The sequence below is a fragment of the Eurosta solidaginis genome, chromosome 4 (assembly GCF_040869045.1).
Source record: "Eurosta solidaginis isolate ZX-2024a chromosome 4, ASM4086904v1, whole genome shotgun sequence".
Taxonomy (NCBI): Eukaryota; Metazoa; Arthropoda; class Insecta; order Diptera; family Tephritidae; genus Eurosta; species Eurosta solidaginis.
This window is the reverse complement of record NC_090322.1, coordinates 97,654,324-97,679,540: the sequence shown is the minus strand read 5'-3', so window position 1 is coordinate 97,679,540 and position 25,217 is coordinate 97,654,324. Positions and strand designations below refer to the sequence as shown.

Genomic DNA, 25,217 nt, shown 5'->3' with positions numbered 1-25,217 from the left:
GCGTCCCCGATATGGTCGCCAAGCCTTAACTCTTATTGAAACAGCAAGTTTCCTTGGACTCCCGTTAGAGGACATTGATGAGAATTTGTGATTGGTCGCACCTATTGGATGGGCGAAGCACAGCTACAACAACAACAACAGGACTAACTAAAGTTAATTTGCTTAATGTTATTGAATATGTGACAGCTTGCAGCTCTAGAATAATTATCTTAATTTTTGCTAGTATTGTTTGATATATGTGGCCTGTCTCTATTTTCTCTTTTTTAGTGGAATAATTTTGTTTATTTTATCTCTGATTTTTTAAATTTTTTGCTGAATGCACTCAGACATCTAAATTTTGTGTTAATATATTATTTAAATTTCTTTTTTTACAGCATCGTTACTCCACAAACCGACCCATCGTTATTGTCATCCTTAGTCGTTGTAACTTCGCTGAGTATATTGTGGTCACTTAACGCACCGACAAAAGTGTAAGTACATTAAAACGATAACGATATCCTAACTCTATAAAAAGTGTTACACTAATTATACAAACAGTTGTTTGAAAAACCTCCTGCTGCTATGAAAAGCTTCCCAGCTAAAGTTAATCAGCCTTGTAGTTTTCATTCGGAGTCGGGTTAAATCATGTAGGTACCGCCAATTTAAAAAAAAAAAAATTAAGAAGTAACACACTACTAATTGGAAGAAAAGCTCAGTCCAAATCTCCTCTGTGTAACATCTATCGTGGCAATTTATTATTATTTCGAGCATACCAGGCAGACTTTTTCCTTCCCGAAAATTGGTTTTCCTACATTCGAAAATAGGTCCCCGTTTCCTTCTATTACTTAGTTTTTCCTCATTTTGTCCCTTTTACTCCTGTTCTTTTTATCTCCAATCCCTTAGTTTTCTACTCCAACTCGCAAACACGCTGCCTCGCACTCCCACTCCCTTTCTCACCTAAATTTCCTTATGAAATCTATATATGTCCTTCAAATAATTACGCATATGACGTCTTCGTAAGACCATTTGGCACCTTATATTGAACACTTTCCCAACCAAGTTCTACTAATTCGCAAACATTGGCACAAGTTAGTCCTCAACTGCCCCGTTGGTAATTATTTATCTTTCTTTAACTTTATTTTGCAGCTTATTTAACTTTTTTTATGTTTCGCTTTTTACCTACAACTGTCACATATATTTTATTTTTGTTATTTTGATACTTCAAATCAGTGCTGTGAAGTTGATGAAAATTATAAGATAACTAGCAAACCCGGCAGACGTTGTTCTGCCCTAAATTTGGTCTATCTGCGTACATTTTAATACGCTTTTTCCGTCTAACTCTGCCCTCGCCCCTCTACACTTTTTCCTAATCTTTGTATTCACTCCTCCCTACGTATTTTTCGCTTCATCTATCTCCATCTTCGTCTCATTCTATCTCTATCTCAGTCTCCTTCTGTCTTTTCTCTTCTCTCAAGTTTTTCTCATTCTTCTTCATATCTTATTGCCAGTCCCAGCCAGGTGGTATGTATTTTGTTCCAGTCACATTCCGAGTCTCAGTCCCAGTTCCACTCCGAGTCTCAGTCCCAGTCCCAGTCCGTCTCTGGTCTACTTCCCGGAAAAAATCATCGTAAATACTAATATAGGCAAATTTATATACCAAATTTCAGGCAAATCGAATAGGTCGTATGTAAATAGGTATGTGGGTATTATTAATTCATGTCTTTGTTTCGGCTTCGCATGCATATTTATCAGTTTTGCCAGATTGATGCGACTAAATCGAATATCACAATGAAAATTACTTTAAAGCTCTCAGCAACAGGTTTCATTTGATATCCATAATACACACACAGTCCATGTTTTGGCCTATATCTCGAGACCATAGTCACACAGCGGTGTAAAATTTACTCTGTACTAAAGCACACATCAACAGCTTCAATTTGATACCTATAATGTAAAAACACATTCTAGGTGTATCCCGGTCCATGTTTTGGCCTATATCTCGAGACCCTAGTCACCCAGCGGTGTAAAACTTCATCTGTACTAAAGCATACAGAAACAGCTTCAATTTGATATCCATAATGTAAAAACACATCCTAGTGTTACGCTGATCCACGTTTTGGCATATATCTCGAGACCCTAGTCACCAAGAGGTATGAAAACTACCCTGTACTAAAACACTCATCAACAGCTTCAATTTGATAGCCATAATGTAGAAACACTATCTAGGCGTTCACGGGACCACGTTTTGGCCTATATCTCGAGACCCTAGTCACCCAGGGGTATGAAAATTGCCCTCTACTAAAGCACTCATGAACAGCTTTCATTTGTTATCCGTATTCTATAAACACATCCTAGGGGTACCCGGGTGATCGTTTTGGCCTATATCTGGAGACCCTAGTCACCCAGGGGTATGAAAACTAACCTCTACTAAAGCACTCATCAACAGCTTTCATTTGATATCCATATCCTATAAACACATTCTAGGGGGACCCGGTTCCACGTTTTGGCCTATATCTCTGACCCTAGTCACCCAGGGGTATGAAAATTACCCTCTACTAAAGCACTCATCAACAGCTTTCATTTGTCATCCATATTTTATAAACACATTCCAGGGGTAGCCGGGTCCACGTTTTGGCCTATATCTCGAGACCCTAGTCACCCAGGGGTATGAAAATAACCCTCTACTAAAGCACTCATGAACAGCTTTCATTTGTTATCCATATTCTATAAACACATTCCAGGAGTACCCGGTTCCACGTTTTGGCCTATATCCCGAGACCCTAGTCACCCAGGGGTGCGTCGATCCAGAATTTTCTTTGTTAAAAACCTCGCGGAGCCCGAGACCTTTCCAACGAATGCAAAACAGTGGAAATCGGTTCGTGCGTTCTGGAGTTATAGCGTCAGGAAGGAAAACCCGACTTATTTTTAACACGCTTTTATTAGCTTGGCCTGTATCTAGCTATGTATACATGTATGTATGTAACGGAATCTTTGAGCTTAATTTTCACCGGTTTCTAGAAGTCTGATTAATTTGAAACTTTACATACGTATCAAGAACCGATGACAATGCAATTATTTGAGAACAGATTCCTATTATCCTTATTAACACTCTTATATTAGCTTCACTTGTATGACGCTTGTTTGTAACTCTCTCGCCTAGGCTCGCAAAGGAGAGTTAGATCCATCTAGCGGCAAAACGAGTTGTGCTTATAGCGGAGACACGAACCTCTGTGCTACGATGCTATCAGAGAATTTATACACAATGAGAAGGAGTCTTTTTGGCATCTACTGGTTACGATCCATTTGCATGTGACACGTCTTGCACTTCACCACTATTCCCCAAATTCATGTTAACTTAACAGGGTGCAAGACGTAACAGAAAATTCTCTTAACGATTTTCTCTGTTCGTCTGTTCCAAAAAATTCTCTGATAAGAGCAAATATATTGCAAATTTTAATTCTCTGATTTTTTGTAAATAAATTATGATGATTGGTATTGTTTCATTGTAAATTGACTCGCCCCATTAAGTAAGGTCTTAGGAGGCAATTATTCAATAGCATGCTTGGTGCAGATGTAAAGCACTTGTATCAATTTATTTTTTATTTCTTCAACTTGTGGTTAAAATTCCGCTCGTTGTTTTATTATTTATATATTGGTCCCATCCATTCATTACCATTAATCAGGAAAGGTGCCCATTTTTCCCAAAACAGCCGATTTTACCAGGCCATCAGAAAAAGGGAACAATATATTTGCTCGAATAATATTACCACAAATTCCCCATCTTCAACTAACTTTCGAATATCGAATTTCCATGTTGTCATCTTCCTCACCTGCAGACAATTCATGTTACCGTCTTACTCATTTTATTCATATCGAATTTCCTCATTTCCATATTGTCTTGTCATCTTCCTCATCTACATACAATTTTAGTTTTCCCTCTTCCTCCCTAACGCATCTTCCATCTTATTTATCGAAATCATATGGTATATGGTTAAGTGCCTTATGCTGCGCGCACAACTTTTATAAACTCTGAGTTCGACTACCGCGTCGACTCCATGATATTTTTTAATTTTTGTATTTTTTCTGCTTTGATGGTTGAAAATCAATCAAAAATCAATAAAAAGTTTCTTTTTATAAGCCACAGAGGAAGGCAGAAATTTGAAAAAGAGCCCGATTCACCAGGCCATCATTAAAATTTGTCGGGTTACTGGAGTAATATAAATTGCATTTGGCATCTCTAATTACTAAATTAATGCTGCTAAGTAAAAAGTACTATACAAACTAAAGGAGATAATAGAGCTATCTCCTTTGTACAACCAGTACAACATATAAATATGTTTCCAAGTCAGAAATTACCGTTAGTTATATATATGTCCCACGCATTCACTCACCATTCACTAGATTGAAACTCATGCTTATAACTGCCTGTTAGGCCATGAAACGCTATAAGCTATTGCGGCACAGCTGCATAGGCTATTGAATTGTTGTAGGTTCTCATGGGTTCGAATCCCGCTCAAGTTAGATTTGTTTTTTTTTTTTAGCTGAAATTAGAAAAATGCTGATAATGCGCCAAAATAGCAAAATTTTGCCAATAAGCGCATTTTCTTACAATGCAATATAAAAGCAAAATTTTTTGCAAGAATATAATAATGTGCTAAAACCATTTGGCAAAATCAAAAGCTAACCAAATTCAAACAATTGCTGAATTAGTTTCAATTTTTAGAAATTGTTCTCAAAGCTAAAAAGGGCATTTCAAGACCGTCGAGAGCTGGTATGGTAATAGGCGACCATATAAAATAGCAAATGTCGCTAGAATATGCAAACATTTTTCCTAACTTCCATACCCGCCTTCGCCTCATCCACAAGCACAAAAGTCAAACCAGAGACAAAATCTTAAATTTTGATTTGGTGTCGACTCTTATTACCAACACATTCAAACATTTCGTCCGGCCTCGTACATATAGGCCAAAACTAACACAACCTTAGATTTTGGCGAGGAAATCTTACATTCCCGCCTACTTCTCATCCAAAAATCACAAACATAAGAGGAAGATCAACAAAATCGAAGTCAGACAAAATTTTTATTTCTACTTGAAAGCACTTGCAGCCTCAAACAAGTGCAAACAAGTGCGCCAAACGTACTATATTTCCTGTTGTCTTATCTGCTACTTAGACCGCGTATACATATTTGCAACGCCGCAAGGCCATTTTCAACCCTCCATTTCCCATTGAAATTAAGCTTTTTTACCTTTTTTAAAATTTCTAAATTATTTTAATTAAATTCAAATTCATATTAAAACATAAAACATGCAAATATATTTCTACAAATAATAAAATTTAAATATAATTAATCCTACTAAATACCTATATTCCCACAAAGAAATTATCTTAAGAGAAAATCAAATAATATTAGCACCAGCTGAAACTGTTGACAGAGAATTTTCTGTTGTTAGCAGGTTAACATTGAAATTGGATTGTGTGTGGTGAAGTACAAGACGTGTTCACATGCAAAAAAGTTGGAATCTAGCAAAAACTCCTTCTCATTGTGTATAAATTCTCTGAAATATCTAAGTGGATTATAGATACTAGTTAAAACGGCACCATATTACCGTGTCTTTTAGTTTTTTAAACTATATTTATAATATTATAAGTAAATACCATACTGCCTTTTAGAGACGTGTTGAGGAACTGGCTGACTCATTGGAACGCTCGCTTATAATAGAAGGTTTAACACAAGCGAAATCTCATGAAAAGGCCATCGAGCAAACGGTAAACGTTTGCCCATTGAACGCAAAGTCAAGTTTGGTCAAATCCATTCTACAACATTTACTGATTACACAGAGGTAGTAACCAAGTTATCAGTAGAACAATAAAATCATTTTCAGTGTGGTCGTAGGCTTTCTAACCAAACCCGCAATTATTCTTGTTATTGCGAGAACCATACCGATACATCTTCTCGCTGAGGAGAGGAAATCAATTTACCACCTCCGAGGAAAAGTATGCAGAGATGTTGCTGTTTTTTCGAATGCGATCACTTCGCACAGCAACGAAGAAGAGTGGAGGTAACATTAGGCGACCTATCTCCGGGCAGTGTCATCTACAAAATGACCTGCGGAAGTGACAGATGGGACGTGGTCAGCAGATATGCAAGGAATATTCTCCTCGCTAAACGGCAAGATGGTCGCTTAGCCCAATAACGTGAGAGTAGCCAAAGAGCTCACGTAGCGCACTTCCGTACCCGAAGTTATGCTAAACGCGGTCCCAGGTGCGGAAAATGCGCAGGCCGTGGGAGGTTAGATTCTAGTGGGTAGCCTATGAAGAAAAAGAAAGGGATTCCTACACTACAAAGAGTAGCAGCGAGGCTTAACATCCCGATTAGTGCATAAAGCATAAACAAAAATAATAATGATAATAATAATATTAATAGTAATAATAATAATAATAATAAGGCACTCGCTGCCGCAAAGGCCAAACAGGCGCGCAAGTGATCAGTTTCATTCAAAGCAACCTGAACCGAAGCAGGTTAGCCGATAGTCTGCTGGACCAACTGGTTCTCGAAAACAGAGCCAGCTATGCGATCATCAGCGGACTTATAGGGTCAGGAGTGACTGGCACGTAGACTTAACAGGTGCTGCTGCGATCTGGATCGTGGACGCTGGCACCCACGTAAGATACCGTGCTGTCGGAAATGGCTACGTACGCGTAACAGTGGCGCAAACCACACTAGCTGCTACCTGTCCCCAAATGATCCAATTGAAGGATTTAGAGATAAGCTAGAACTACTTGAAGACGATTTGCGTGATGAAACTGGTAACGTGCTTGTCGCGGGAGATTTCAGTGCTAGGGCTGTTGAGAGGGGAATGCCCCAGACTAACTCCAGAGGAAGGATAGTGCTAGAAATGGCTGCCCAAATTGGATTGGTCATTCTGAATACCGGCACGACCCCGACATATCGGCGACCAGGCTTTAGACACTCTATCCCTGATATTACATTAGTATCGGAAAACCTGCTCTCAAAGGCGACCGGATGGAGGGGGATGGAGGATCTTACGGGTAGTCACCATAACTACAACACCTTCCATCTTAATGACTTAGGGCAAAGTCGGACAGGGAGACCGCCCCGTATGAAAACAAAATGGGACGCCTCTAAGGTAGATGCTGAAAAGTTCTCCGCTGTTGTACAAACGAGCGCACGACAGATATTCGATAGTGCCGAAGCGGCGAACGCTACGGTAGAAGCCACCATGCGTTGCCTGAATCACGCATGCAAGACCTCAATGCCACGAAAAGGGCCTAGGAGAGATAAAAAAACAAGTGCACTGGTGGAATAGCGAAATCGCCAAACTACGCAGGGTATGCCACAGAATGCGAAGGCTGGCAAGCCGCGCACGCAGCAGGCCTGACGAGCTAGAACATGCGAGGCATACAAAAGAGCAAAAAAGGTTCTCTGTGCCGCAATAAAGCAAAGCAAACTTAATAGTTGGAAAAAGATTTGCAAAGAAGTTGATAGTGATCCTTGGGGACAAGTGTATAAAATAGTAATGGGGAAATTCCGCCCACCGAACCAAACGATGGACGAGGAAAGATGCGAAGTATAGTAGATGCTCTGTTCCTCACTCGCATAAGTAGGGAGGGTGATCACGTCACTCACGAAGACCACGACGAGCAGCCGTTTAGTGAAGGTGAGCTAAAAGCGGCTCTACACAGAATGCAGCCCGGTAAAGCACCAGGATCGGATGGTATACCAGCTGAAGCAATAAGACTGGCTGCTAAGAGCAGTCCTGAGTTGCTGCTGTATATGTATAACAAATGCCTGGAAGCCAGGATCTTTCCAACAAGGTGGAAGGCAACGCACCTCGTGCTAATCCCGAAAGGCAATGGAGACCCGAACTCCCCTCGTTTTTTCGACCATTATGCCTCCTTAAACAACGGCTGATAGCACCCGTTGAAGAGGTCTGTCCCATCGGCAGCATGGGTTCCGAAAAGGTCACTCCACAATAGATGCCATAGCCGAGATTACAGATGCGGTAAGAAAAGCGCGCGACCAATCTAGGCCGGTGGTCTTACTGGTCACGCTGGATGTGAAAAATGCCTTCAATTCCGTCAGGTGGGACGACATGCTCGATGAGCTGAAACACTCTTTCAAGGTACCCCTTATCTACCAGCCATATTAAGGGCCTACATAAAAGATCGCTGGCTCACGTACGAAAAAAATCAAGCTCAGAGAAAGGTGAATATAACAGGCGGAGCAGCCCAGGGATCGGTGTTAGGTCCCGACCTCTGGAATGCTTCATATGACAGCCCCCTTCGCTTGCACATGCCATGATTTTCTTGTCGCAGTCGCAGATGACGTGGTTGCCGTAATTACGGCACGGAACTGTGAGCTGGAGCAGCTTAAATTAAACCAAGTAATGCGCAGTGTAAATATATGGATGAGGGACTATGGACTTCAGCTCGCGAAAGCGAAAACTGAGATCATAATCCTCACGAAGAGACGAATTCCCACCATAATCAATATGATGGTTGGGGAACAACAAGTACAAACACGCAGCTCCACGAAATACCTTGGGGTGAGGCTAGATAGCAGCTAACTTTCTGGGAACACTTTCAAGGTGCCTGCGAGAAAACTGCACAGACCATAGGATACTTAAGTCGACTAATGGCAAACATAGGCGGGCCAAGGCCATGTATAAGGAAGCTGCTTGCTTCCGCTTCGTATTCTATACTCTTGTACGGTGCAGAAATTTGGGCGGATGAAATGAAATTTCGAAAGTCCCAAGCAGCTATTACTTCTGTCTAACGCAGAGAGATGCTAGGAATTACCTCAGTTTACCGCACAGTATCCGCAAACGCAGTTCTTGTTATTGCGGGAACCATACCGATAGATCTTCCCGCTGAGGAGAGGAAATCAATTTACCACCTCCGAGGAGAAGTACGTAGAGATGTTGCTGCCGCGCAGGCGCGAAACGATTCTATCCGACGCTGGCAACAACAATGGAGCTGCAGTACTGCAGGCAAGTGGACCAGGGAACTGATTCCCGAGCTGGAGCCATGGTTGGAACGATCACATGGAGAGGTCGACTACTACCTGACACAGTTTTTAAGTGGCCACGGCTATTTCCGGGAATACATCCACAGGATGGGCAAGGTTAAAAATCCGAATTTCTTATACTGTGGGCTCATAGACGACGAACGCGACACCTTTTTCGAATGCGATCACTTCGCACAGCAACGAAGAAGAATGGAAGTAACATTAGGCGACCTATCCCCAGGCAGTTTCATCCACAAAATGACCTGCGGAAGTGATAGATGGGACGTGGTCAGCAGATATGCAAGGAATATTCTCCTCGCTAAACGCCAAGATGATTGCTTAGCCCAGTAACGCGAGAGTAGCCAAAGAGCTCACGTAGCGCGCTTCCGTACCCGAAGTTACGCTAAGCGCGATCCCAGGTGCGGAAAATGTGCAGGCCGTGGGAGGTTGGGTTTTAGTGGGTAGCCCATGAAGAAAAAAGGGAGTCCTACACTCGGAGAGGCTCGCTGCTACAGAGAGTAGCACTGTGGCTTGACAACCCGGTTAGAGCATAAAGCATTTCCTCCTTCCACGGAACACAAAAAAAACTAATAATAATAATAATGCCAGTAGCAACAACCAAACTGGAAATACTCAGACAATGTACGGACTTAAAACGCGAACGCCCCTAAGGAGCAAAAACTTGGAACACGCGACCGACGACTTACAGACTCACACAATTGTTTTCTTCTAAAAGCGTTTATTGTGTGAGGACCCCAAAGCCGAGGGCTTTGTACCCTCATAACATATACCTATATACATATATATAACATGGATTTTTGTAACATACCTAATATTTGAATTTATAACTTTGGATCTATCGTTTATACATTTGCATGAAGTACCCGCAATGAACACGCATATTAATGAATTATACTCTAAAATATATATATTATGTTTTATATTGAATTCATGATTACCAAATTTAAGTACAAATTAGACTTGCGCACTTTTGCAAGCAAGCAAAATATTTACATAAATTTTAAATATAGGATCACCCTAACATGCACTGAATATTTGGAAGTGAGGTAGATACGCACAAAACACAAAAATGCACCGGTCAATCAACCCTTTGCACACTCAAAATCCAATACACACAGCTACAAATACAACATACATAATAACTTAAGTGAACGGCGATCAGCAGCAAGTCGTCAAAAATAAGCGCCGCTACTAATTGGAATTTTGCTATACATACTTAAGCACTAGCATACACCACACCAACGCACGCCATACAGAAGGCAGAACATGGGCAAAGCAAAACACAACGTTAGAATCAGGTGACAACAAACAAATGTATATGGTACTATTAGCGAATTTTATGATGATTTTATTAAACGGAAACACAAGTGCAGAAGTAATGACAATTCAATTATTTACAATAAAAAAGGATTGTTTGTTCTTATTTGTAGGGTTGTATTTTGGCAGCCGCTTCTAAAGGTGCGAGCAGCTTAAACGTTTTGTGGGTGCGTTAACGCATAGTATTAAGTCATAACGTTGTCTACGCACCACAGTATTCCCCTCCAAGAAAGCTGTAGATTGTGCGATGAAGGCGGGTTTTAGACGATCGATCGAAATTTTCGATTTATTCCCATTGACCTCGATCACATAAAATTTCGGATTTCGGCTGAGAACTTTGTACGGCCCCTTGTAAGGTGCTGACAGGGATGGACGAATTGAGTCATCCCTGATGAAAACGTTGTCTGTCGAATCTAATTTTGCATTTACAAAAGGCTTTTTCGACGAATGCCAACTCGTGTCCACCGGTCGTAGCTCATTCATTATCTTACGCAGTTCCCTAACCAAATCCGCTTCGTTGACGTAGTTTTAACCTGATACGAACAAATCTGATGGTAGATGAAGAGTAGTTCCGTACGTTAATTCAGTTGGAGTGCAACCTATATCGGCTTTAAAGGCCGAACGCAGGCCCAATAATATGAATGGCAAGTACGTTGTCCACTGATCCACTTGGTGGCATAAAAGGGAGGCCTTGAGCGTCCGATGCCAGCGTTCTATCAATCCATTTGCCTGCGGATGATATGGAGTGGTGCGTAAATGAGAAACTCCCAAGCAGCGCATCAGTTCACCAAACAAGGCGCTTTCGAACTGACGTCCGAGGTGGGAAGTGATATCAATGGGTACGCCGAATCGAGCAATCCAGCCACTGAGAAGTGCTTTAGCAACAATTGGTGCAGTCATATTTGGTATTGGATAAGCCTCAGGCCATCTAGTATGATCTACTATGACTGTTAGGCAATACTTGTTGCCATCAGAAAGCGGAAACGGGCCGACGATGTCGATGTGCAAATGTGCAAAGCGTTGTCTCGCACACTCTCCACGTTGTAGTACGCTCTGATTGTGACGAATAATTTTGTTTTTTTTTTGTCATTGAGCGCATGTTTTGGCAAACATTTTGCTGTCGCGCTGAATACCAGGCCACACAAACCGTTGAGTCATCAATTTAGCTGTGGCGCGCATACCAGGGTGCGATAGGTTGTGTGTTGCGTGTAGGGCCTGGTTACGGAACTTCTTTGTAATGAAAGGGCGAATGTTAGCGGTCGAAACATCGCAAACTACTCTATTTTGGCTAAAAGGTAGTAAAATGCTTTTTAACTTGAGCGAATGGTTCTTACTGCCGTCAATATATGAAGTTAGCTCTACATCGTTAATTTGGTCGTCAGCTAGTTCGTCGTAGCTAATAGGCGTAGCCGTAAGTGCGTTAATGCGAGAAAGCAGGTCAGCAGTCACATTATCCTCGCCTTTAACATGTCGAATGTCTGTTGTTATTTGTGAAATGAACTCCAACTGTCTCACTTGCCGATCTGAAGCTTTGTGTAGTACCTGTGAAAACGCAAAGGTAAGAGGCTTATGATCAGTATAAACATGGCAACTGCGACCCTCCACCATATAACGAAAGTGGCGCATAGCAAAGTAAATCGCAGAAAGCTCACGGTCGTATGTACTATAACGCGCTTCGGCTGGCGTAAATTTCCTCGAAAAAAAAACCAAGCGGCTGGAGATTCCCATCAACAACTTGATTTAAAACCGCTCCGGCTGTCGGATGCATCAACCCAGAGTGAGAGCTCTGCTTCCGGCAGAGGGTGAGCTAGCATGGCACAATTTGCGAGCTGCGCCTTACATGCCTCAAAATGATTTTTTGCGTTCTCTGTCCACCTAAGACGAGTGGTGTTGTTTCTCTTGTTGCCAGGAATCATAGCAAATAATGGCGATTGATGAAACAGAGCATTAGGCAAAAACCTTCGATAGAAATTCAGCATCGCCAAGAAGCGTTTAAACTCTTTTGCGACGACAGGCAGGTTAAAACTAATCAGCGCGTCTACACGAGTAGGTAAGGGTCGAATACCATCTTTCGTAATGGAGTTGCCCAAAAATTCAAGTTCTGATACGCCGAAGCGGGACTTAGCTACACTGATCGTTAGATTGTTAGTGCTCAAACGACTGAATACTAAACGGAGATGTTCTCTGTGTTCCTCGATGGATTTCGAAGCGATACAAATATCGTCTAGATAAGTAAACGTACAATCCAATCCGCGAAACACTTCGTTAATAAGACGCTGGAAGGTTTGTGCAGCATTCCGTAAGCCGAATGTCATGTGGGTAAACTCATATAACCCAAATAGGGTTGTAATCGCAGTTTTGCAAATATCGTCTGGGTGTATATGAACTTGATGAAATGCCTTTTGTAGATCAATTTTAGAAAAAATTGTTTTACCTGATAATATCGTTGAAAAATCCTGGAGAAAAGGGAGCGGATAACGGTCCGGAGTGGTAATAGCGTTCAGGGCTCTATAATCGCCGCAGGGCCTCCAAGAACCGTCGGCTTTTCGAACTAAATGCAAGGGGCTCGCCCAGTTACTTGACGATAGACGACAAATCCCAAGCTTGATTAGAGATAAGAATTCCGCACGAGCAGCTGCTAATTTTTCCGGCGATAAGCGCCGAGGTCGTGCGTAAGTGGGTTGTCCATTCGTAGTAATTCGATGGAAGATCGATGATGTTGTTTGGCTACCGATCGGCTTCGGGCGTGTAATTTCAGTGAACTCTCTAAGCAGTTCAGCAAACTTTTGAGTGTAGTTTATAGTAGAGATGCTTGAAGATTCTAGCTCCTGTGTCGAACATGGGGCCTTGAGTAGCGTAACTCGGTCAACAAGCCGCCGGCCTTGTAAGTCGACAACAAGTCCGTGGAAGCCAAGAAAATCTGCACCCAAAATAGCTTGCAATACATCCGCAATAACGAAATTCCACAAAAACTCTCGTCGAAGCTTTAAATTTAGATTTAAAATAACTTCGCCATAAGTAGAAACGGCTGTGCCGTTCGTAGCAAACAATTGCATAGTTGTAGGACTTCCTCGAGCTAATTTTGTTGACTTCGGAATGACAGAAACATCAGCGCCTGAGTCAATCAAAAACTTGATGTTGGATTAGAGTCAGGAATGCAAAGTCTATAACTTTTCGTAGAAACAGAGTGTTTGCCGATCTCTGATATTATTGTTACTGTGTAGATTGTTTTTGATCAGTTGATGGGAATGAGCATGGCTGCCGGCATTTAGTTGCCTTAGTGCCAAATTTGGCGTGATACCAACAACTTTAGTGACTTTGATTTGACCTTGAGCGGGGTAAAGATCTAGCACGTGGGCGAGCTTTTACACTTTGGTTATCTAAAAGCTTTCCGACTTGCTTAGTCAAAGCAGCAATCTCGGCTCGTAGGTTAGAAATCTCACGTGATTGTTGAGGTTCGACACTAACCTCACATACCTGCCCTTCTTTGAGAGCGACACAGTCAGTTATAGAATCGGCGATTTTAATCTTTTCGCTAATAGGTACACTTGTTGCAATTATTGCTGCCTGTGTGTAGGCAGGTAAACGACTTACCCAAAGATCGTGCAAGCTTTCACTAAGTGTTGGGCCGGCGGCACGACGCATCTCGTTGTACAAATCACTTGGTCGTCAATTCCCTAAGGTGAGCTCTTTCAAAACTCTTTGGAGGCGGCGTTGCTGGCTTTCGGTGAAATGCTCAATTAACTTTTTCTGAATGTAAGCGTAACGTCCAGTTGCAGGTGCGCTCTCCACAAGCGTTCGAAGCTCCATAAGTTTAGTAGGAGGTACACTTGCAAGTACGATGCTGAATTTTGCTGCGTCAGTTGTAATTCGCGAAGCTTCGAACCAGAAGTCTAATGAATAAAAGTAGGCTTCAATATTTTCCTCAGACATCGTGGGAAGCGGCAATCGTGGTGATGCAATTGTGACAGTGTGGCATCAGGAATGGAGGATCCACCTGTTACCATTGTACTATCGTTTAAAGACATTCTTCTTACTTTGAAATTTCAAGAATTGTTCAGAAACGTGCGGGTCACCAATATGGTACTATTAGCGAATTTTATGATGATTTTATTAAACGGAAACACAAGTGAAGAAGTAATGACAATTCAATTATTTACAATGAAAAAGGTTTGTTTGTTCTTATTTGTAGGCTTGTATTTTGGCAGCCGCTTCTAAAGGTGCGAGCAGCTTAAACTTTTTGTGGGTGCGTTAACGCATAGTATTAAGTCATAACGTTGTCGACGCACCACATGTACAAATACACAATAGTTAAAGCGAAGGCTGGAAAGCACGGTATGCGGGCAAATACAAAGGCATTGTGTTCAATAAGGAGCATTATGGTGCGTGGGCATCGGTGCAATTCAGAAACGAAATATCAAAGCCAAGAAGAATTAAACAAAGGGTGCCGCAGGGTGGTGTCCTATCCCCACTTTTGTTTAATTTTTACGACTGTCCTACACCCCAAAATCTTGGGTTTAACGTTTGATCAGGATCTACATTTTGGTGAGCACGCAGCCGTAATTGTTCCGAAAATCTGCTGTCGAGCTGTAATAAAATCCTCAAATCCCTTGCTGGCCGTACTTGGGGAAAAGACAAAGGAACGCTAATTACCACATACAAAGCAATTGGCCAACCGTTTGCGTGCTACACGTCCCCTATATGGTCGCCAAGCCTAAAAACTACCCACTGGACGAAGCTACAGGCCTGCCAACAGTGGCTCAAACCACACTAGCTGCTACCTGTCCCCAAATGATCCAATTGAAGGATTTAAAGATAAGCTAGAACTACTTGAAGACGATTTGCGTGATGAAACTGGTAACGTGATTGTCGCGGCAGATTTCAGTGCTAGGGCTGTTGAGTGGGGAATGCCCCAGACTAACTCCAGAGGAAGGATAGTGCTAGAAATGGCTGCCCAAATTGGATTGGTCATTCTGAATACCGGCACGACCCCGACATATCGGCGACCAGGCTTTGGGCACTCTATCCCTGATATTACATTAGTATCGGAAAATCTGCTCTCAAAGGCGACCGGATGGAGGGTGATGGAGGATCTTACGGGTAGTCACCATAACTACAACACCTTCCATCTTAATGACTCAGGGCAAAGTCGGACAGGGAGACCGCCCCATATGAAAACAAAATGGGACGCCTCTAAGGTAGATGCTGCAAAGTTCTCCGCTGTTGTACAAGCGAGCGCATGACAGATAGTCGATAGTGCCGAAGCGGCGAATGCTACGGTAGAAGCCACCATGCGTTGCCTGAATCACGCATGCAAGACCTCAATGCCACGAAAAGGGCCTAGGAGAGATAAAAAACAAGTGCACTGGTGGAGTAGCGAAATCGCCAAACTACGCAGGGTATGCCACAGAATGCGAAGGCTGGCAAGCCGCGCACGCAGCAGGCCTGACGAGGCATACAAAAGAGCAAAAAAGGTTCTCTGTGCCGCCATAAAGCAAAGCAAACTTAATAGTTGGAAAAAGCTTTGCAAAGAAGTTGATCGTGATCCTTGGGGACAAGTGTATAAAATAGTAATGGGGAAATTCCGCCCACCGAACCAAACGATGGACGAGGAAAGATGCGAAGTATAGTAGATGCTGTGTTCCTCACTCGCATAAGTAGGGAGGGTGATCACGTCACTCACGAAGACCACGACGTGCAGCCGTTCAGTGAAGGTGAGCTAAAAGCGGCTCTACACAGAATGCAGCCCGGTAAAGCACCAGGATCGGATGGTATACCAGCTGAAGCAATAAGACTGGCTGCTAAGAGCAGTCCTGAGTTGCTGCTGTATATGTATAACAAATGCCTGGAAGCCAGGATCTTTCCAACAAGGTGGAAGGCAACGCACCTCGTGCTAATCCCGAAAGGCAATGGAGACCCGAACTCCCCTCGTTTTTTCGACCATTATACCTCCTTAAACAACGGCTGATAGCAGCCGTTGAAGCTGGAAGAGGTCTGTCCCATCTGCAGCATGGGTTCCGAAAAGGTCACTCCACAATAGATGTCATAGCCGAGATTACAGATGCGGTAAGAAAAGCCGAAACGGCGCGCGACCAATCTAGGCCGGTGGTCTTACTGGTCACGCTGGATGTGAAAAATGCCTTCAATTCCGTCAGGTGGGACGACATGCTCGATGCGCTGAAACACTCTTTCAAGGTACCCCTTATCTACCAGCCATATTAAGGGCCTACCTAAAAGATCGCTGGCTCACGTACGAAAAAAATCAAGATCAGAGAAAGGTGAATATAACAGGCGGAGCAGCCCAGGGATCGGTGTTAAGTCTCGACCTCTGGAATGCTTCATATGACAGCCTCCTTCGCTTGCACATGCCATGATTTTCTTGTCGCAGTCACAGATGACGTGGCTGCCGTAATTACGGCACGGAACTATGAGCTGGAGCAGCTTAAATTAAACCAAGTAATGCGCAGTGTAAATAGATGGATGAGTGACTATGGACTTCAGCTCGCGACAGCGAAAACTGAGATCATAATCCTCACGAAGAGACGAATTCCCACCATAATCAATATGATGGTTGGGGAACAACAAGTACAAACACGCAGCTCCACGAAATACCTTGGGGTGAGCCTAGATAGCAAGCTAACTTTCTGGGAACACTTTCAAGGTGCCTGCGAGAAAACTGCACAGACCATAGGATACTTAAGTCGATTAATGGCAAACATAGGCGGGCCAAGGCCATGTATAAGAAAGCTGCTTGCTTCCGCTTCGTATTCTATACTCTTGTACGGTGCAGAAATTTGGGCGGATGCAATGAAATTTCGAAAGTCCCAAGCAGCTATTACTTCTGTCTAACGCAGAGGGCCGTTAGGAATTGCCTCAGTTTACCGCACAGTATCAGCAGACGCAGTTCTTGTTATTGCGGGAACCATACCGATACATCTTCCCGCTGAGGAGAGGAAATCAATTTACCACCTCCGAGGAGAAGTACGCAGAGATGTTGCTGCCGCGCAGGCGCGAAAAGATTCTATCCGACGCTGGCAACAAGAATGGAGCTGCAGTACTGCAGGCAAGTGGACCAGGGAACTGATTCCCGAGCTGGAGCCATGGTTGGAACGACCACATGGAGAGGTCGACTACTACCTGACACAGTTTTTAAGTGGCCACGGCTACTTCCGGGAATACATCCACAGGATGGGCAAGGTTGAAAATCCGAATTGCTTATACTGTGGGCTCATAGACGACGAACGCGACACCTTTTTCGAATGCGATCACTTCGCACAGCAACGAAGAAGAATGGAAGTAACATTAGGCGACCTATCCCCAGGCAGTTTCATTCACAAAATGACCTGCGGAAGTGATAGATGGGACGTGGTCAGCAGATATGCAAGGAATATTCTCCTCGCTAAACGGCAAGATGATTACTTAGCCCAGTAACGCGAGAGTAGCCAAAGAGCTCACGTAGCGCGCTTCCGTACCCGAAGTTATGCTAAGCGCGATCCCAGGTGCGGAAAATGTGCAGGCCGTGGGAGGTTGGGTTTTAGTGGGTAGCCCATGAAGAAAAAAAGGGAGTCCTACACTCGGAGAGGCTCGCTGCTACAGAGAGTAGCACCGAGGCTTGACAACCCGGTTAGAGCATAAAGCATTTCCTCCTTCCACGGAACACAAAAAAAAACTAATAATAATAATAATACCAGTAGCAACAACTAAACTGGAAATACTCAGACAATGTACGGTGTTAAAACGCGAACGCCCCTAAGGAGCAAAAACTTGGAACACGCGACCGACGACTTACAGACTCACACAATTGTTTTCTTCTAAAAGCGTTTATTGTGTGAGGACCTCAAAGCCGAGGGCTTTGTATCCTCATAACATATACCTATATACATATATATTTTCTTAACGTGCATTTTTGTAACATACCTAATATTTGAATTTATAACTTTGGATCTATCGTTTATACATTTTCATGAAGTACCCGCAATGAACACGTATATTAATGAATTATACTCTAAAATATATATATTATGTTTTATATTGAATTCATGATTACCAAATTGAAGTACAATTTAGACTTGCGCACTTTTTCACGCAAGCAAAATATTTACATTTCCACCCACATAAATTTTAAATATAGGTTCACCCTAACATGCACTGAATATTTGGAAGTGAGGTAGATACGCACAAAACACAAAAATGCACCGGTCAATCAACCCTTTGCACACTCAAAATCCAATACACACAGCTACAAATACAACATACATAATAACTTAAGTGAACGGCGATCAGCAGCAAGTCGTCAAAAATAAGCGCCGCTACTAATTGGAATTTTGCTATACATACTTAAGCACTAGCATACACCACACCAACGCACGCCATACAGAAGGCAGAACATGGGCAAAGCAAAACACAACGTTAGAATCAGGTGACAACAAACAAATGTATATGGTACTATTAGCGAATTTTATGATGATTTTATTAAACGGAAACACAAGTGCAGAAGTAATGACAATTCAATTATTTACAATAAAAAAGGATTGTTTGTTCTTATTTGTAGGGTTGTATTTTGGCAGCCGCTTCTAAAGGTGCGAGCAGCTTAAACGTTTTGTGGGTGCGTTAACGCATAGTATTAAGTCATAACGTTGTCTACGCACCACAGTATTCCCCTCCAAGAAAGCTGTAGATTGTGCGATGAAGGCGGGTTTTAGACGATCGATCGAAATTTTCGATTTATTCCCATTGACCTCGATCACATAAAATTTCGGATTTCGGCTGAGAACTTTGTACGGCCCCTTGTAAGGCGCTGGCAAGGATGGACGAATTGAGTCATCCCTGATGAAAACGTTGTCTGTCGAATCTAATTATACCTTTCATGAAAATGAAATGGTATATTAATTTCGTCACGAAACCGAAAATTGTAAGTCCTTAAAGGAAAATAGATAGACCCACCATTAAGTATACCGAAATAATCAGGTTGATGAGCTGAGTTGATTTAGCCATGTCCGTCTGTCCGTCTGTCTGTTTGTATGCAAACTAGTCCCTCAATTTTTGAGATATCTTGATAAAATTTGGTGAGCGGGTGTATTTGGGTGTCCGATTAGACATTTGTCGGAACCGACCGGATCGGACCAATATAGCATATATCCTCCATATAACCGATTTTTCAGAAAAAGAGGATTTTTGTAATATCTTACCCAATTTAACAGATTGAAGCTTCAGACTTCACCATATACTTTCGTATATTGCACATATTGTTGCCTGAAAAAATTTATGAGATCGGTCGTATATATAGTATATATCCCCCACAACCGATTGTTCAGATAAGGAACTTTTCGTAATTACTGCCCTATTTTAAGAGCTAGAGGCTTCAAATTTCAACGAATGCTTACATATATAGCATATATTTTTGTCTGAAAAAATCATAAAGATCGGTGGTATATATAGTATATATATGGTGGTATATAGAATATATATGGTGGTATATATAGTATATATATAGTATATATATATATTTTCGCAAGTTTTAGCCCCATTTTAACAGCTAGAAGCTTCAAATTTCACCGAATACTTACGCATATAGCATATATTGTTGTCTGAAAAAATCATAGACATCGGTTGTATATATAGTATATATCTTATACAACCGATTGTTCAGATAAGAAACTTTTCGCAATTTCTACCCCATTTTAACAGCTATAAGCTTCAAATTTCACCGATTGCTTACGTATATAGTATGTATTGTTTTGTCAAAAAATCATAGAGAACGGTGATATATATAATATATATATGATGGTATATATAGTATATATATATAGTATATATATATATTTTTTTTTACGATTTCGGCCCCATTTTAACAGCTAGAAGCTTCAAATTTCACCAAATGCTTACGTGTATAGCATATATTGATGTCTGAAAAAATCATTGAGATCGGTGGTATACATAGTATATATATCATACAACCGATTGTTCAGATAAGAAAATTTGCGCAATTTCTGCCCCGTTTTAACAGCTAGAAGCTTCAAATTTCACAAAATGCTTACGTATATAGCATATATTGTTGTCTGAAAAAATCATAGAGATCGGTGGTATATATATTATATACTTCATATAAACTGTCATTTTGACCCCTTTTTTACGGCTAGAAGCTTCAAAATTTATCAAATTTCATCAAATAGTTACGTTTACGTCATATATTTTTGAAATACGTGATTCGTAGTCATATCTTTTACATGCAGACCACAAAAAACGTGAAGCTTTGCATGGGGATGGCGTTGTGGCGCCTTACGGGTCACCTCTCGGTCGACTGTGATGATTCGGCGGAGCGCAGCTTAAGCGTTAAGTGAGATGGGGAAAGCCCGCGCACTCACGTACGGCTCAGTCTGCGTCTACGTCGGGCCAGCTTAGAACTGGTCGCTACCACGGCTCCGTGCTGACTAACTCTTTCTTGCTGTGGTCGTTGTATAGAATTGCACACTCGTAATAAGTGTGTTGATGATTTTGGTTTGCTCGCCGACATGTTGCGACCGTGTTGTTACGATCGGTCATGTGTCGGTAGAAGCTGTAGTTGTTGTCGTCGCATGGTTTGGGTATATTGTTGTTTGATGTTGCGGTTGAAGTTGGTATGGCCTAGTCTATTGCGTGTTGTATTCGTGCGTTTGACTTGCTGTAGGCATACCGTGTTTATTATGTGATCGTGTTGCTGGCTTCGTTCAGCCTCATATTGCGGTGATAATGGTGTATGTTGCTGGCTTCCCTCAGCCTTATGTTGTGGTTATAATGTTGTGTATGTGGCTGGTTTCGCCCAGCTTTATGTCGCTGTGAATGTTGTGTGGGCCAAATTTGATATCAATATTGTATTGTTGTATGTTTCTGGTTTCGCTCAGCTTTATGTTGCTGTGAATGCTGTGAATGTTGTGTGGGCCAAATTTGATATCAATATTAGGTCCGCACACTCCCCCCCCCCCCCCCCTCCCCCAACTTCGGAGGTCGGATACGCATTTCTTTTGGATGTGAGCTGTGTTTCGGCAAATAGTTATCCTGTACCCTTGTGTGTTGAATCTCCCCCGGGACGCCACTTCTTCGAAGTACTCCCGGATTTTGCCTGCCAATTCTGGAAATTTGTCCAATGTCGGACCACTTGCGTCTTCGACCGAAATAGTCATCACCTCTGTTCGCGATTCTTCGTATGGACGGTTCGGTGACTGTGGTTGCGCATTCGTTGTGGGTGGCGGTAGCGGTGATTGCTTGTCGGCGGTAGCTGTTGACGGTGTTGTACCTATACCTGTTCGTGGGTCATATGCGGTATTGCGGAGCGTTGTGAGCATCTGTATCCGTTTTAGGGAAGCCATTTCTGCCGTGAAGGGTTGCTTTATTAGTCCTGGTGCGCCTTCCTTGCGTCCGTGACCCATATGTATCGTTGGTGCCAGCACTCCATGTCGGTAACGTGATGGATGACTTCTTGGGTTGCCAGTGCTATTAGATACTAGTGGTTGGATACGTTATGTGGTGCGAGTATCACGCGCTTCCCGAATATATCGGTCTTCCGGAGCCAGCGGTGTATACGCCGATACATCTCCTCGCACCTCCCTGGTTTGGCTAATTTCCACACGACGAACGGACTGAGGGCGATGGTCTGCTCACCATACTTGGCCTGTATGCCATTGGCCTACGCGTCTATTATAGTGTCGGTCTGCCAGCGTGATCCCTCGAGCGACAGCAGGTCCACTTCGTATAGGGTAATTCCGTCCGGTCCCGTGGGCAGACTAGTTCTGGCCCATTTGTTTGTCCTGAGGTTGTGTTCTCGTCCGAGGAGAGTTCGATGATCGGCGGCTCTTGCCCCACGGGAATCTGGGTTATGATAAGGTTTGTTGCGTAGGCGTCGTCGATGTTGGCCCCTGATGCTCCACCAACGCTGGCGGTGGTTTCGCTGCATATTACCACGTTGTCGTCGGCGTCGGTCCCCTTGCCACCTTTTCCTTCTTCGCTGGAGACGGCAGCGCTGTTTCTTACGCTGGTGTCAGCCGGACTGCTGCTGGAGTTGGTTGAGCTCCTGTTTGAACTGGTGGTCGACAGGTGGTCTTGTTGGGTTTTTCCCCCTTGTATGGTATCTTCGTGTGCGCTGGTCCCCTTCGCCATTATCCTTCCTACGATGCAGGTTGGATATAGCTTTGGGGACTTACTGGAGCGTATGGACTCCGCCCAGGCTGCTGTGCGCGCGGCCGCGGCGAGCGGCTTTAATGTGCGCCTTATTTTTGCTTCAGTGGCGGCCGTTTGTACGGTGGCCGTGCGTGCGGCGTTTGCTTGCGTGATGCTTTCCTGTGCTGCCTTGGTAAGTACCCCTGCGCTGGTGTTTGCCGCAGTTTTCGGTGCGGTAGCTGCATGCGTGACGGCAGCGTCGCCGATGGTGGCATATGCTGAGGTTATGCGCCTGACGGATGCGCTGACGGGGTGCGTGGCAGCGCTCTTACGTATAGCACGGTCGGTGTGAGTCAACTCCACATGGCGTTGCGCCGCGTGCGTGGCGTCGTCGCGAGCCGAGCTGGCATTTCGAGGGGTCTCACCTGCTAGTCCCAGCATCATGGTCCTGGGCCGTTTCGCCTCTCCTTCCCCGATGCGTTCGCGTACGCGTTTCACGCTTTCAAGCCACTTGCGTTGTTGCTGCATTTTTGCTAAATCTCGGTTTATTAAAATCTCTGTTTCGCTGGTAAGCGAAATGATATGGGTGTGGTCTCGGTCGCGTGGAACGATTTTAATTCGCTGATGTTCGCCGTTTTCCCTTTTCTACCGTCGATTTTTCGAAGTTGGACGATAACTGGTGATAGGTTTCCCAAGAGTTTGTACGGGCCGTCGTATTTGGGCGCCAGTTATGCGGCAAAGCCCTCTCCGGCCTTGGATAGGTGGTGTTCCTTTGCCAGGACTAGTTCACAGATTTCGGGACTCCACTTTCTCCGACGAAGATTATAATGCCTAGCCTGGTCGGTGGCACCACGTTCTATATTCTGCCTAACTATCTTAAATGCCTCCTGCATCCTGTTGAACTTCTCTTCTGCCGTTGCGGGATTTTTACCAGTCCCGACGTTTATTTCATTGTAGAGTGTTCCCGGTAGTCGTGGCTCACGCCCTTGTACGAGAAATGCGGGCTGTACCCTGTTAAGGCTGCTACGCTGGAGTTTATGACAAGCAGGAGGGCAGGAGGTCGTCCCATCGGTTATATCCCGATTTGGTGAGTTGTGCTATGATCACGGTCCGATTAGCGCGCTCCGTAGGGTTCTCCTGGGGTGTATAAGGTGCGGTGAAGTGCTGTCGTACCCCGATCTCGTGGAGGTAACGTTTCCATATGGTACTGGTGAACTGCACGCCGTTATCCGAGAATCTGGCGATGATTCCTTCTCTGAACGCGCGTCGGAGGACCTCTGCCGTGGCTCCCCTCAAGGGAACTAACTCTACCCATTTACTGAAACGGTCGAAAAACACTAATAGCATGGTATTGCCGTGTGTGGAGCGAGTTAGGGGTCAACCGAAATTGACGCAGACCGTGGCGAATGGCTCCTGTGCTACCTGCAACAGCATTTTCTCGGTTGGCTTCTGTTGCCCCTGCTTATACTTAAGGCACGACTCGAATTGGCGTACTTACCGACTGATGTTGCGAAACATTCCAGGCCAATAATAGCATTTGGCGGTCCTTGCTACTGTCCGCCGAATACCCATGTGTGCCGCGCTTGGTGTGTCGTGGTTCTCTTGTAGTACACGCAGTCGGCACTGTATCCTCGTCGTGTGATCTGCATGTAATGTGACGAGAGAGTTGTCCGTCCAGTAGCACATAATCGGCGTACTTCTCCGGGCTGGTGTGTACTTCATCGACGCGTCGATGCCATTGTGGGTTCGTTGTAGTGGGCTGCAGTAGGGTCTCCAATGGCTGCCAGGACATGCGTCCGCCACCATATTTAGTTTCCCCTTCCTGTGCTCGAAATCAAAGGCGTGCTGTTGTAGTTCCAGGGCCCATCGTGCGATATGGCCTGAAGGGCTCTCGATGGAGTTCAGCCACTTCAGCGCCAGGTGATCGGTTATCACGTTGAATCGGTAGCCTTCAAGATAAGGCCTCATTTTGCGAATTCCCCAAACGATGGCCAGGCACTCCTTCTCGGTAGGTGAGTAGTTGATTTCCGCTTTGTTTAACTTTCGACTAGCGTAGGCGATCACTCGCTTGCCGTCGTCAAAGTCTTTTGTCAATACTGCTCCCAGGCCGATGTTGCTTGCATCCGTCTCTAGGGTAAATTTCTTCGTGAAGTCTGGGCATGCGAGTATAGGGCCCTCAGTGAGCTTCTGCTTGAGGGTTTCATTAGATTGGCCCACTGTAGTCGTAGTAATACTTCTCGTAAATTCTGTATACGTTCTTCCAAGGTAGAGCCTATAACGATTATTTCATCCAGATAAACGAAGGCGTGCGGTTCCATCTCCGGCGCGATTCCTTGGTCCAGCGGCCTCTGAAACGTTGCTGGTGCGGAATGTAGGCCAAACGGCACGACGCGGCCTTGAAATAGACCGCGCCCTGGTACGGTGAAAGCGGTGCACGGGCGGCCATCAGGTTCCAAAGGTATCTGCCAAAAACCGTTTTTGAGGTCTAGGCTACTGATGTATTTCGCCCGCCGTATCTTATCTAATATATGTTGCATCCTTGGCAAGGGGTATGCATCTGGTATTGATCGAGCGTTCAGCTGGCGATAGTCCACGCATAGTCGCCACTTGCTGTTTTTCTTCCGAACTAACACGATCGGTGCGCTGTGCATCCCTTCGCCAGGAGTTCGTCGATCTCGGTTTTGATGATGCTCTGCATTGCTGGATTACGTGGGAAGTACCGCTGCTTTATTATGCG

At 43.8% G+C, this 25,217-nt stretch overlaps 1 protein-coding gene across 9 annotated transcripts in view; it reads left to right on the top strand.

The window, feature by feature from the left end:
* Window positions 1-25,217, top strand: part of PGAP1 (GPI inositol-deacylase) — a 1,928,961-nt gene that overhangs the window by 1,699,530 nt on the left and 204,214 nt on the right. For all 9 annotated transcript variants that reach the window (XM_067782303.1, XM_067782299.1, XM_067782305.1 and 6 more), the window contains one exon: window positions 375-470. In XM_067782303.1, the coding sequence (XP_067638404.1) occupies window positions 375-470 (96 nt within the window). The remainder of the gene's footprint in view (window positions 1-374; window positions 471-25,217) is intronic.